Genomic DNA, 14,657 nt, shown 5'->3' with positions numbered 1-14,657 from the left:
GAAACCCAGCAGTAATCTCCAACAGGTTAAAGTAGGGAGAAACAAGATGCTAAAACATTGTATGAACATAGTAGAAAAAACCACATAATTCTCTGAGATAAACAGTATGAAAATGTCAGTATCAAAAAGGATATGGTATGCAAAAGGATATGGTATGTGGAGGAGAATGTTGAACCCTTCGCCTGGATTGCTTCCTGGGCCTGACCTCCTGCCACAATGATGAAGGAGAAGGTAAGGGGCCCTCAAGCTCCCATTCTGGGAGTTTGGGCAAAGAAATTCCCATGTCCCAGCGGGGAGGTCCTCCGGATAGCGTAGCACAGCTGATAAGCCATCCCTGCACGCCGTTAGGCTGAACAGGAAGCCCAATTTATAGGGGATATGATTATCCCGTAGAATGGTGAGGAGTGGTTGCAGGAGGCGCCGTTGTTGTAGGGTGTGCCAGGATAAATCCTGAAAAAGCTGTACAGTAGCTCCATCAAACTCCAGATTACACATATTTCTTGCGGCCGCCATAATCTCTTTCTTAAGATCTGTATCGGTCAGATGACAAAGAACATCCAGTGGTCTTGCGACCAAGGCAGGTTGCCTCGAGGCCCGAAATGCCATAGTAATGCCGATAACATGAAGAAGGGCGCCCCAACAGGCGGTTAAAAAAGGCTTGCAACACTAGCTTCAAATCTGAATTTTGGGTAGCCTCTGGTAAACCACGGACCCTGATGTTGTTTCTGCGAGTTCTAGTGTCCATATCTTCCAAGTGGCGATAAAGGTCTCTGATTTTCAAGTGGTAGTCCCAGGATTTATAGGTTAAGGCTTCTATATCACCTTTGGCCTGATGTAAATTCTCATCAAGATCTCCCACTCTCCCAGCTAGGGACTGTAAATCTGCACGTAGGGCCCCTATTTCAGATCACAGGGTAGACTGTACTTCTGTAATAAGCTGCTGAAAATCTGCCTTGGTGGGTAACATTTGAAGATGTTGCTGCCATGAGGGGCCCACTTCAGGATTTTTATACACCGATCCTTGTTTATTAAATTGTGAGGGGCCTGCAGCCCCATGGGTTGGGCTTTTTTAAAGGGAGAGTCTCCTGTCACCTCTCCCCAGGGAGAGGAGATAGCTTCAGGCTGGAAAACAGCCGGGATAGTGTCATCCAAGGAGGCATAGGGGGCTTCAGGAGAGTAGGAAATCCCCCCCCCTGCCTGATGTGCCTCTGGTGATAGAGAACCCTCTATAGAGGTGGAGAAACTCTCCCCCGCATTAGATGCAGCCTCCGGTGGATCTTCTCCCCGTTTTATGGAAGCCAGGTTGTGAGGAAGTTGACTAGAGGAACTGAGAGAGCGAGCAGCTGCAGCATAATCCAGACGCCGCATGTCCATGCGCTCTACACGCCACGTGTGCTGAGGGGACATTGGAGCCGGCACCATATTAGGATCCTGGGGAGCCGCGGGAATATCACTAACAAATGCCCTGATTGAGGTAAGCTTCCTCCTTTAATCTACTTGGACTTGCCCATGTCGCTGAGTTGTGAGTGCTTGCGGAGTTTAGCCGCCAGTGCCGTCAGAGTGGAGAGATCATGCGGTCATCTCCAGAGACGGCCAGGCCACGCCCCCCACAATATTGTCTTTTATCATGTAAATAATTTTATAATCTAAATGGTGGTTTAAACTTGTTCAAATTTTTTTTTGTAGCTTGAAGTTGACCTTTTGAAAGCAGAAAATGACCGTCTGAAAATAGTACCACCGACCTCAGTAACATTGGGTAACCCACCATCTTGCCCATCCCCACGACGTTCTGTAGCTTTGATGCTTCCACAGTCTCTTGGAATTCCTCCATCATCAGATACAGGTAAGAGGATGTTATTTGTAACATCGATACTATTTTTTTTTCCTAATGGAAAGTCAGTCTGTTAAGTATGGTATTTTTAAAATATTTCATTTATCAGTGGGTAGGGGGGTAGGTATCCTCAATTTTCATAATAGATATGGGTATCTTTGGGAATGGTTTTCTATCTAATAACTTAGAAAAAAAGAAACTTCATGTTTGGCTTTTGTTTAACTAACATTTGTTTAATGTGTCATGTAAAGATTTAGCTTACTTGCTCCATAATACCAATTTTGTGACAATGAATATGGTTTTTAAGGTAAATGAAATAATACATTATCCAGAACACAAACCTTCTATGAACTGCTGTGCTTCTCAGTTCTTCAGTTATATGCAGTGATTTATTCCTTTCATTTTGTCCATGGGATGTGAAGAAAGTAGCATCTATGCTATGTGTGCTATGTATTACAATAAGCATTTTCAACAGTCAACATACCACTGTGCATTTACATTGGCTTGTATTTCAATATTTTTAATAAATTTTTCAAAAAAGGAAATATAACTAAGACATTACAAGTGATGAACAGAGACACACACATAAAATATGCATATAAAAGGCAAAACAAACAATGTACAAACACAGTAATTGGTGAAAATCCAGGCCAGTCAAAAATAAAAATTATCATAAAAAAAGTCACAAACATGCTGAGAAATAAAAATAAAAAACAACAGTGTTTGAACATTGTAGTGACATATAATTGTGTCGCAACCATAAACATGAGAAAACAACAAACAAAAAATTAAGGGGGGGGGGGGGGGGGGGGAAATAGAGGAAGTATGAGAAGCTGGAGTGAAGATTTCACTATATCTGTAAGTAACTTTATGCAAATCACTGTCAATGTGCTGTCGACTCCAGGGCTCCCAAATGTCATCAAATTTGACTAGTGAGTTTTTTAGAGTATGGGTAAGTTTATCATTTATCAAAACCCAGTTTAATTTGGTAAAAATGGGATCCAATGATATTGAGGTTGACTTCCAAGCTTTAGCCAATGAAATTCTACCCGCCAGTAAAATCATCTTGATCAATTTCATTGCAGGCCTGGGAAGGGTCATGGTCAACTTGTTGAATAGGGCTGCCTCCATGGTGCTTTGAATTTCACGCTGTAAAATCCTAGAAATCAGTTTAAATACCTCGTTCCAAAATTCCTTAGCAATCCGACAGGACCACCAGATATGAAGCATACAACCTCTAGAATTGCAGCCTCGGAAACATAAAGGGGAGACTGATGGGAACATTTTTGCCAGTCTATCTGGAATGAGATACCATCCAAGCGCGACTTTATAGTTGGCTTCCACCAACGAGGAGTTTAAGGAGACCTTAGATAGAGAGTAAACAGTATCCCACCAGTCCTCCAATTCCCATGTGGTACCCAGTTCAGCTTCCCAGTCTAACATATATTTAAGTTTACTAGAAGGGGAGACTAGGGCTGAATAAATAATAGAGATTTTCCCTCTTGTGGAGGCTATTGATGAACAAGTGCTTTCGAATGGAGAGGATCGCATAGGTCTCGGGGCTTGTCTGATTATTGTGTTGATAAACGAAATCGTCTATATTGAAAATGTTCCATTGGAGGGATTTCACGTTTACTGGTCAAATAATCCAAATATTATTTGATAAGCACCGAACGAACATCTATCAAATCTTTCACTCTTCTAAAGCCTTTTAAGATCCACCAATTAAAATTTTCTATGTGCTGGCCTGGCGGAAAATCCGGGTTATTCCAAAGCAGAGTTAGAGGTTTGTGTTGGGAGGATAACTTTGGGTGATTGCAGTATTTATCCCAGAGCTGAATGGAGTGAGACAATGCCCCTGATTCATCAATAAAATCCGCGCTCGTTGGAAGCGCGAAAGTACGCGCGGCCATCGATCGCGGTTTACCGCACAGTGACTTTTAATGCAAGCTCGCCAGTGTAAAGCTGCCGGAGATGCGCGGCTCCGGCCGCGAGCTTTTTCAGTTGCTGAATAGCGCGATGGCGCACGATTTCGGATCGCGAATACGAATGCGCGACCGATAATCCGATTCTGCTTGATGAATCAGGGGCAATGCCGGGCATTTTAAAATCCCCCTTGGCTTTTTCTTGCACCACATAAGAGATTCTATAGAACCCGGGAAACCATCCTGATTCTCAACCATCTCATCCCATTGAGGTCAGGCTCCGTGCAAGGTACTCAGTGACAGTTGTGCCACCTGTGCCACCACATAATAGTATTTAGGATGAGGGACTCCCAAGCCACCCATTTGCATAGGAGCAAATAGAGTATCTTTACGGATTCTGCTCTTTTTGCCTGCCCAGATAAACTTCATTATTTTAGATTGGAGGAGTACAATCTCCTTCAGGGGGACCTGGGAAGAGTGTGAAATAGATAAAGTAGCCTAGGAAGTAGATTCATTTTGACAGCAGCAATCCTTCCCAGCCATGATGGGGGTAAATTGGACCACAGCTGAAGGTCCGCATAGAGTTTCCTGGTCAAAGGAGTATAGTTTAGCCCATAGAGGCTACTGTAAGAGGGGGACAGCTGGATACCCAAGTACTGGATGGAATCTTCACTCCAGCTCAAATCAAATTTTCTTTTGATTGCTGCTAGCAACCCTAAGGGAACATTTATATTAGGAGCTTGGGATTTGGCTTTATTTACTTGTAGGCCTGAGCAAAGAGAAAAATCATCTAAAAGTTTAAAGAGGTTGGACAAGGTGGTAGTTAGGGAAGTGACAAACTTTAATATATCCTCAGCAAATAGGGCGCATTTGTGTTCAACTTGACCATACCTAATTCCTTTATTATTTGGGTTCTTTCGCATGGCTATCGCTAGTGGTTCGATTGCCAAGTCAAACAGGAGGTGAGAAAGAGGACATCCTTGTCTGGTCCCCCTTCTAATCGGAATACCTTTAGAAAAGAATCCCCCCAGCGATATTTTCGCTTCCCGTGAATCATAAAGAGCAAGCAACAAATTAGTAAAATGGGAGCCAAAATCCATACTGGAAAGTACCTTAAACAGATATGTCCAGGAAAGACTGTCAAAGGCCTTCTGGAGGTCAAGGGAAATTAGCATTGCCTGGCGTTGAGGTCCCCCGTCCCAGCTGGAGTTTACTACTGATATGAGGTCAATTGCCCTTCTTGTTTGGTCAGGAGCCTGCCTGTGTTGCATGAAGCCCACCTGGTCCAGGTGGATATAGGCCCCTAAAAAGGAATCCAGTCAAATTGAAAGAATCTTCGTCATGAGTTTAAGGTCACAATTAATCAAAGAAATTGGCCTATAATTGGCTACCTCCGAAGCATCTTTCCCCGGTTTAAGAAACACACTTATAAATGCCCTGTTAGCATCGCCTGAGAGAGGGTGCCCCTCCCTCAGAAAATTAAAATAATCAACCAAATGCGGAGCAAAAATTGAACTAAATGTTTTGTAGTACAAATTAGAAAAGCCATCCGGGCCAGGTGAGCTGCCCGTTTTAAGAAATCGAAAAACACCATCCAATTCCTCAGTCGTAAAGGACTTTTCCAAGATATCTTTATGTTTGGATTCCAATTTGGGAAGGTTAAGATTTCGAAGAAACCCATCAATTCTATCTCGAGTCTTTGGAACTGTATAGACGGCCATAAAAGTCCTCAAAAACTGAAATAATTTTTTCTGGGTTTTGTGACAACCTACCATCCTTAATTTTAGTAGGCATGAGTCAGTAGGTCTAGGGTTAGGTTTATTAACTAAGAGGCTGCCCTGCTTATCACTCCAAAGGAAAAATTTGTGTGTTGCCCAATGTATAGATTTCTCCGCCCTAGTTGTGAGAATTAAGTTGAGTTCAGTGCGCTTGGCCTCCAGTTGGGACTTCGACCCAGAAAGAGGATCCTTTTTGTGTTATAACTGTAGCCTGTGGTATTCTTTAAGAAGGTCATCAATAAGTTTATTATAAGCCTTTTTGCATGAGGATAATTTCACCCCTAATATATGCTTTATGGGCTTCCCAAATAATAGCCGGGGATGTATCGCTAGAAATATTGATCTGAAAAAAACCACATAGAAGGTTTTCTATTTCTCCTCGTACCAATGTATCGGAGGCCAAACTTTCATTAAGTCCCCATCTAAACCCGGCTTGGGTCCTGCAAAAGCCGGTTAGGTATATGGCTAAGAGATCATGGTCAGACCAGGGAGTTGACAAAATTCGGTCCCCTAGTAAGCCTGGAAGCATGTGGGACTGGACAAAACCATGATCAATACGGGAGAACTGATTATGGGCCGCTGAGAAGTGGGTGTAGTCCCTGACTGATGGGTTCATTTCCCGCCAAGTATCTATGAGGTCATATTTTTTCAATATAAGAGAGAGACCATGACTCTTATTGGGGGGGTCTCTATATCTGCCTAAATTGGTTTTATCTATATGATAAATATAATATGATCAAGAGCTAGATTAGAGTCACCTAACAAGATAAGAGAGCCCTTCGCTGGGCCATATGTAGCCCAGTAAGGTGTGAAAAAATGCCAATTGGCCCTCATTGGGTGCATAATAGGAAACTACAGAAATTAGCTGGACACCAACATGACCAATTACCAGCAAAAACCTACCTCCTGAGTCTCTAAAGACCTCTTGAGGTGCAAAATTCAAGCTCTTTCTAAAACACAGTAGGACCCCATATTTCTTCTTCTCGGAATTTGCGTTGTAAAATATGGGATAGTTTCTATGAAAGTACCTCGGGACAGAATTGTTGGAAAAATGCGTTTCCTGCAAAGCTAAGATGTCTACCTTCAGGGAGTTGTAGTAATTGAATGCTTTGGACCTCTTAATCGGAGAATTAAGAACCTGAACATTATGTAAGAGCAATGTTAGCTTGGGAGAAGTAGCAGAAACCGTGGGTGGCTCAATCAACATTAAATCGTAATACTAATTGAGCCAATGTGTGGAAGTGATTGCAGTGGAAATCTTTCGGAGAACTACCTCTAGGGGGAAGGAGGTGGGACAGGGGACCATGGGGAACCCAAAAAAACTAAATAAACAATAAAAAACATCCAACTTACAAGAATATGATGTGCTAGAACAAGGAGGATCGGGTCCCTCCCCGACCCCCGGGAAAAACAAAGTCCCGGACATCCAAATCTGAGTACAGTGGCATATGATTCCCTCAATAGAAATATGGCTCAACATAAAAAGATCATCCTGATGAGATCATAAGCTAGATATGAGCTTGGCAGCCACAAAACAAGTAACTCAATGAGGTACATTAATACAACAAATACAACTTCGACCAAGATTAACAATGACGCCCTGTCTTGGGGCGATAGCAGCAGTCACTGAAATAGAATCAGATCTGGGGCCTCTATATATATCTATATATATTTTATATAAATCTATATATAAATATATATATATAAAAAAGAAAAAAAGGACCAAAATTTACATTTGCATTATATCTGCCACAGCAGAAGGGCACCAGATCGTCATCCACTCGATAAAAAACTGCAACAGGAGAGCGTCCAGAAAAAATTTTCAAGGTGTCTTCTGATGATGTTTGCCAGTTGCCTTGACCTTGTTCCAAAGTGGTAAAGAGGTAGAGGCTTCCCTGCCTAGCGGGGATGGAGCGTCTTCCCTCGAGATTAAATCCAAGTCTTTGAGGATTTGTTCACCCTCACCAAAAGAGGAGAAGGAAAAACTTTTCCCTTGCAGCTGGAAGATCGATTTCAAAGGAAATGCCCATCTATTTTTAATCTTATGATCAATAGGAACTTGTAGTAAGGGTTTGAGCGCCTCCTGCATTGAATAGTAAATGGTGTTAAATCTGAAAAAATCGGGTGGCCTTCCATCTCAGGGTGGTCCAGGCCCCTTGTCGCCTTCAGAAGAGCTTCTTTAGTAGTAAAATAGTGGGGCTTGACAATCACATCCCTGGGAGGACCATCCTGCGCGATCTATTTTCCAGGTCATCAAGTTTAAGTTGCAGATCCTCAATATGGTTGTGCAGAACTGAAATTTCTTTGGAAATCTGGGTAACTTTTGAGACCGTCTCGTCTACTTTCTTTTCAAAAACATCAATTCTGGTGCCCAAGTTCTGTAAATCTTGACGCAGCTCAGAGGCGATAGTCAAAGTAACCTTAGCCAGTTCTGTTTGCAGAAGCTCAGCCAGATTTAAAAACAGCCTGCTTTCCGCCAAGGGAAGCTCAAAGGGGGGTGGTGAAGCAATGGGGTCCTGTGAAAGCACACTAATTCTGGATCCATTATTATGGGTCAAATCCTGTGGGCCAACGGAAATTGGATCCTCTCTATGATGAATCTGGGAGCTAAGGGCTGCAGGTGAGAGCAAAGCTGTGAGGGGGGCTGAATCATGCTGAGGTTAGGGGAAAGCTGTTCAGCCTGGGTGCTGGCCTTTATCTGCTGTGCCCCTGGTCATACCTGTGGAGGAGAACCTCTCCTTCTCTAATAATGCAGTGCCTGCAGCCACGTGTGATTCCTGGGAGGCCGCCATCTTGGAAGCCGGACGCTGAGATTAAGACCGCTGAATGCGGTCTTTAGATTTTGTCTCCGACTTCCTGACCATCCTACAACTGTGCAGCGAGCAGTCCGGATCCTGCACAGCTGATCTGTAGCGTGATTGTCGAGAGAAGCTACAGGGAGAGTCGCTTAGGAATCCGGAGGATGCCGAGCCATCTACAAAGCTGCCCTCATGGACTCCTTACGTTGGCTTGTAAATAGGCCATGTTTGGAAATATTAAACAGTTCACCACTTGTCAGCTTGACAAGGTGGTATAAGCTGATATGGTGCCACTTTTTCAGGAGTTAATTTTTCTCTGTGTGACAGTATCAGTCTCTTTCATCATTGTGGATGAATTTGAGCTCACTTTTTACTACATTGCTTCAGTTCATTGAGGTTTGAAAGCATTTTTTCAAGGTATAAGGTATGTTTATGCACATCTCTATTAAATTTCTGCCACAGCTTTTCGTTCTGTTGAGTTCTGGACCACTGGCCTCACATTTCACTCTAGGATGTTTTGGTGTATAAAGGAGTTCTCACTAACCTCAAGGTGTCCAGGTCCTGTAGCTGCAAAATAGGCCCAAATCATCAACACTACACCACTATGCTTGACAGGTAGTATGAGGTGAGGTTCTTGGGTTTTTATGCAATTTTTCTGAGCTTTGCAAGGTCTCAGAGTGTGGGAAATGATTGCCGGGTCATCCACTACTAAAAAAGTTGGCTGCTCTTTTGAATATTTTCCACTTTATATCAATGAATAATCCTTTGCACTGTAGAATTTTGATCTTTGATCTTTCTTGATTGTTTGTAAATGGCCTTATAACCCTTTGCACATTAATGGGCGGCAACAATTGCTCTTTTTTTTTTTTTTAATTGTATGTTTATTGAATTTTTCCAACAAGTACAGATTATCATTAAAAAACACAACATGAGAATAAAAATGAGAAAATAAACAGGGGAAAGAAACAATGACAAAAAAACTGACGACATCTCATACATCAGTAAGCCTAGTGTGCGTAGGAGAATCAAACCAATACATTGCAAAGCAGTTCCATTACAAAAAAAAATCTTGAAAGCATATGTGGGTAAGCCTACAATAAACTTGGCTACAATAAACAGGCTTCTGTAAAAAAAATTGACACAACAGATGACAGTACCCACCCACCCATTGATGTGGAAGAGTAAAGTGAAACTTTTTTTCCATTGAGCTCTTACAGAAAATTAATCAATTAGCTAGCAGAATCTCCCTGTGGGGTAGAGCTGGTGTGTTGCCTGAATATGTTAGAGGGGGATTGTATATAATAATTCCATGTTTCCCAGATAGCCATACATTTTTCAATACGATTATGCAACCTAGCTGTAAGGTGTTCCATTATCTGGACATCCTTGATTCGGGCATAAAGATCTGGGATCCCAGGAGGGGAGGTCGATTTCCAGCGCCGGGATATTAGACATTTAGCTGCTATCAAGACATGGCTGGCCATTTTGCCAAGCTTGGAAAGACTCATTATCTGGGCATCAAACAGACCCTCGAGCAGGTCATTGACCAATTTCTATTAGGGAGCCAAGGCTAAGCAGGACTGGAAAATGTGATACAAAGTATCCTGTTCACTCTGACATCTCCAGCACCGATCACTAGTGTGCAGTCTGTCAGAAGTGAGATACCAGTGCATCAGGATCTTATACGCATTTTCTTTGTAAAGTGTACAGAAGGAACATTTCCGAGCACTATTCCAAATCATCTTTCAAATCTCCAGGGGAAGCTCTCTGCTCAGAGCCCGCTCTAACTTCAACATATAAGAGTGCTTGACAAAGGGCACCGCTGTTTCTGTATTTAGTATTAAGTATATTTCTGAGATGAGAACTTTTTGGGTTGGGCCACCTGCACATATCCTTTCAAATCCAGTCATAGCAGAGAAGGTAAGGTTATTAGTAATGGACTGCGCATAGTGCCTTATTTGCAGGTACCCATAGAAGCTGGTGTGAGGGATTTCAAACTTCCTCTGGAGATCAACAAAAGCTAAAAGTTGTATGAACATGGATGGATCAACTGACCAAAATGGGATAGACTCCTGGCACGCCATGGCTCAACCATGCTGACATGCAGTCCATCCTGGAAATTGAGGAAAAATAGGAATGATGTGAGTGTGGAGGCTGGTGCCAAAAGCTTAAACTTATCTTAACATTGGGTCCAAATCTGTCTAGTAAATTGCAAGGGGCCCAAAAGGACACCCACAGCTATTGTGGTAGATGAATTCCAGAGGAGAGAGTTAGGGTGCATAGGGGCCATCCACAGCTTCTCTATCACTGTCCAGCGAATGAATGACTACAGGGTAGACCATGAGGCCAGATGCTGAAAGTGGGTTGCAAGATAAGATTTGAGGAATTCTGGAACACCAAGCCCTCCTCTCTCTTGAAGGGAGCACAGTACAGATTTAGGCAGTCAATGGGATTTATATCCCCAAATAAAGTCAGAAGCAGCCTGCAGTCGTCCAATGACTGAGCACAGAACTAGAACCGGGAGGGTCACAAAGAAATACAGCATTTTAGGGAGCATTGACATTTTGACCAGGGCGATCCGACCAAAACGATAACAGGAGTACTAGCCATTAATGGAGAAGTGAATGGAGTTCTCGAATGAGGGTTAGATAGTTAGAATTGTACAAGGAACCATAGTTACGAGTGATACAGAACCCTAGGCATTTAATGGAATCATTTTTCCAATGATAGGGGTATTGGGAGTAAAGGTGTGTTAGCAACTGTGGCTGGAGATTATTTAGGAGTACTTCAATTTTGGAAGCGTTGATCTTGCAGTCAGAGAGGGTGCCATACCTATCCAGGAAAATATGTAGATTAGGGAGGGGGATGAGAGGGTTTGTCAGTGTCAAGAGTATGAAGTCAATGCTAAATGTTTTATAACTAATGGAGACCCTTGGATATCAGGATGTTGGCGAATAGTCAGAGCTAGCAGTTTAAAGCACAGAGCAAACAGGAGCTGTGACAATGGGCATCCCTGCCTAGTGCCATTGTAAATATGTATGAGGGACAAGTTGGCATGTGTCAGCCGGACCTCGGTTGAAGTAGAATATAAGGCCTGAACTGCTTGAAAGAAAGGGCCATTAAGGTCAATCCATTGTAGGGTTTGTGTGAGGAACAGCCAGCTAAGCCGGTCAAATGCTTTCTCAGCATCCAGGCTGAGTAGTAGGGCTTCTTGTTCAGTTTTGTTCAGGGCATCCACAATATCAATTGTCTGCCTGGAGTTGTCATTCGCTTGGCGGTACACCAGGAAACCTTTCTGATCCTTGTCAGTTATACTGGTCATGTACATACCTAGTCATGTGGTTCGATCCGAATTAAGTAATGCTATGGAGTGGTAACTGGAAGGACTGTGGGTCTTTGCCTGAGATGGGAAACATAGAAATGTAGGAGTGTAACATAGACTGAGAAATTGGGGCGCCCTCTAAAAAGCTGTTGAAGAGTGGGGTTAGATGTGGCGTTAGGAATGAGTTAAAGGGTTTATAATAAATGTAGGGGAATCCATCAGGCCCTGGAGCTTTCTGGAGTGGTACGTTTTTGATGGTGAGAGTTACTACTTCTGCAGTGATGGTTTCATTGAAGGCTTCCACTGCTGAGGCATAGAGCAGCTGTTCAAATATTCATCCATGTTCTTTCAATTGTGAGTTGTGAACTGAAGAGTACAAGGATTTATAATAATCACCAAAGATCTCAGCAATAGTCTTGGGATTGTAATGCAAGGTACCCTGGCTATCTCTATTGCTTCACCCTATCCATGGCCAGCTCTTTGAGGTGATTTTGAATATCGATCACCCCTCGAAGTGACGATAGACGGGGCAGCATACAGGGACCGCTTCAGCTCGGCTATTGAGATCTCAAGCTGAGTTTGGCCGATTTGGCAATGCACTGTCCACTGATGACCGTTTTATGAGCTTATCATAAAGTGGAGATCTGGGATACCGACTGGGTGTTTTCCAGAAAATAAGCATCAAGGTCACTTTGAAGTGCCATTTTAGTAGGGAGATTTTTCAGCAGAAACTCATTTAGTCTCCAATCGTATTTCATGAATAGCACTCTACCATGCTCAGTTGACATTATTATGGGGCATGATCGAGCCATGTACTGTACTTGGCTTAATTGAGGTAGAGATGGTTGACCTAAGGGCCAGGGTATTGACCAAAAAATAATCTAGTCTGGTGTGAGTGTTATGAGGGTTGGAGTAAAAGGTATATAGCCTGTCGGTAGGGTGCTGAATGCGCCAGAAATCGAACAGGTCATATTGGTGAAGTTAACACCTAAAGCCACCTGAGGGGCGGGAAGTAGGAGGAGGATGGTTAGCGGCATCCAAGGAAAAGCGGTCTAACTGGGGGATATGGGGGAAGTTAATGCCCCCCCCTCCAATATCAAGTAGGTACAGGAAAGCGAGGTAGGTACAACATTGCATAGTACTACCTCCATTGCATAAATTCTTTCTTGATGTATCTACCTTCAGGATCCAGAACAGAGTCAGTGGGGACATAACCACCTCCAAAAAATGGTTCTGAGCCAAGTTGGGGGCAAAAACGTTGCATAGTACTACCTCCATTGCATCAATTCTACCTTCAGGATCCAGAACAGAGTCAGTGGGGATAAATTGGGTATAGGTGTGGGCGAGTATGGCATGCTGATTTGTGGTTCTTACCCGGGGCAGAAAAAACCACTGGGTAATAATGCCTAAGAAACTTGAAAGTTCAAAGCACCAGGTCCAGGTGGGTTTACCTTAGTAGATTACAAGAGATTTTTCTCTGTTTTAGGACTCCACTTGGTAACGGTGATGAATGCTATTTCACAAGGATATGCATTGCCCATTGATACGTTGTCGGCGCACATATCTGTACTTCTGAAACCCGATAAAGACCCCCAATCTTGCGCCAGTTGCCGCTCAATTTCTTTACTAAACTGCAGTTTAAAATTATTCTCGAGCAGACTGGCTTGTCGGCTGACACCAGTACTAAGTAAGCTTATTCATCCTGATCAGAGTGGTTTTCTGCCACTGAGAGAGGCTAGGGACAGTACGACTCGTATCCTTAACATCATAGATTACGCTCGTAGCCGGCAATTGCAATTTATGCTTCTCTCCACAGATGTGGAGAAAGCATTCGATCAGGTAGATTGGTCTTTTCTTCTCACCACATTAGAATATTTGGGGCTGCCTGGGAGGTTTTTACAGTGCGTTAAAGCCTTATACACCACCCCCGCAGCCAGAGTGCGCATAAACGGGGAACTCTCACAACCGTTCAATATCACAAGTGGAACAAGACAAAGGTGGCCCTTGTCTCTGTTGTTATTTATTTTAACTTTGGAGCCCTTTTTAAGACATGTTCATTCTAATAAGAACATAAAAGGAGTCCAAGTCAGTCATTCTGAACACAAGGTGGCAGTGTATGCAGACGACCTGTTATTTTATATTTCTTTACCAGTCACAACCCTTCCTAATCTACTAGCAGAACTTCGTACATATGCAAATTTATCAAATTAATCTCCAGAAGTTAGAGGCTCTGAATGTTACTCTCCCGAGACAAACTCAAATGGCTCTAACACCGTCTTTCCCTTTTAGCTGTGCGTCCACTTTCATTAAGTACCTAGGTACACAGATACCTGCTAATTTGTCACTCATTGTGAAACTTACCTTTTTGCCGCTACTCAACTGTATTAGGAAAAACCTCTAGAAATGGCGTCAAATGGCCTTTACGTGGTTTGGGAGGTGTAATATAGTTAAGATGAACGTGATGCCTAGAGTGTTATATATGTTACAGGCACTCCCAGTTCATGTTCCTTTGCATATTATGAGTAAATTCAGGTCAGAGTTTACTAGGTTTATATGGTTTTCGGGCTTTCCTCGGATAGGAGTTAAAATTTTGAGACTTCCAAAGGCAAAGGGAGATATGGCATTTCCAGACCCAATATTATATCAACAGGTGGTCCACTTGACTAGGTTCTTGGACTGGTGTACTAACAGTGGGTCTAAATTCTGGATAAGCTTGGAAGACATTCTATCACCGACCCCTATTGACGCTTTGGCATTGGCCCCCCCGAATAGGGTCAAAGCTTCTATTATGCAACACCCTCTGATTGAGACAACTCTTAAAGTAGTCTCTTGGTTTTTCTCCTCTCAAAAGGTAGTTGATTATCCATCTCCATTGTCTTCCATACTGGGATGTCCGTAGTTTCCATCTGGCATCTCCTATGCAATTTGTCACCAGTGATGTTTACAGGGCATTTCATTTTCTACAGGATAGGTCATGGTATGCCTTGCCTGAGTTGCAACGTG

The 14,657-nt window shown here is 42.9% G+C and overlaps 1 protein-coding gene across 5 annotated transcripts in view; it reads left to right on the top strand.

The window, feature by feature from the left end:
- NAV1 (neuron navigator 1) overlaps nucleotides 1–14,657 on the top strand; it is a 202,700-nt gene that overhangs the window by 147,311 nt on the left and 40,732 nt on the right. For all 5 annotated transcript variants that reach the window (XM_072423136.1, XM_072423129.1, XM_072423121.1 and 2 more), the window contains one exon: nucleotides 1,687–1,843. In XM_072423136.1, the coding sequence (XP_072279237.1) occupies nucleotides 1,687–1,843 (157 nt within the window). The remainder of the gene's footprint in view (nucleotides 1–1,686; nucleotides 1,844–14,657) is intronic.

Source organism: Pyxicephalus adspersus, chromosome 1, assembly GCF_032062135.1.
Source record: "Pyxicephalus adspersus chromosome 1, UCB_Pads_2.0, whole genome shotgun sequence".
Taxonomy (NCBI): domain Eukaryota; kingdom Metazoa; phylum Chordata; class Amphibia; order Anura; family Pyxicephalidae; genus Pyxicephalus; species Pyxicephalus adspersus.
The sequence above is the reverse complement of the archived record's forward strand: the minus strand, read 5'-3'. Positions and strand labels throughout refer to the sequence as shown.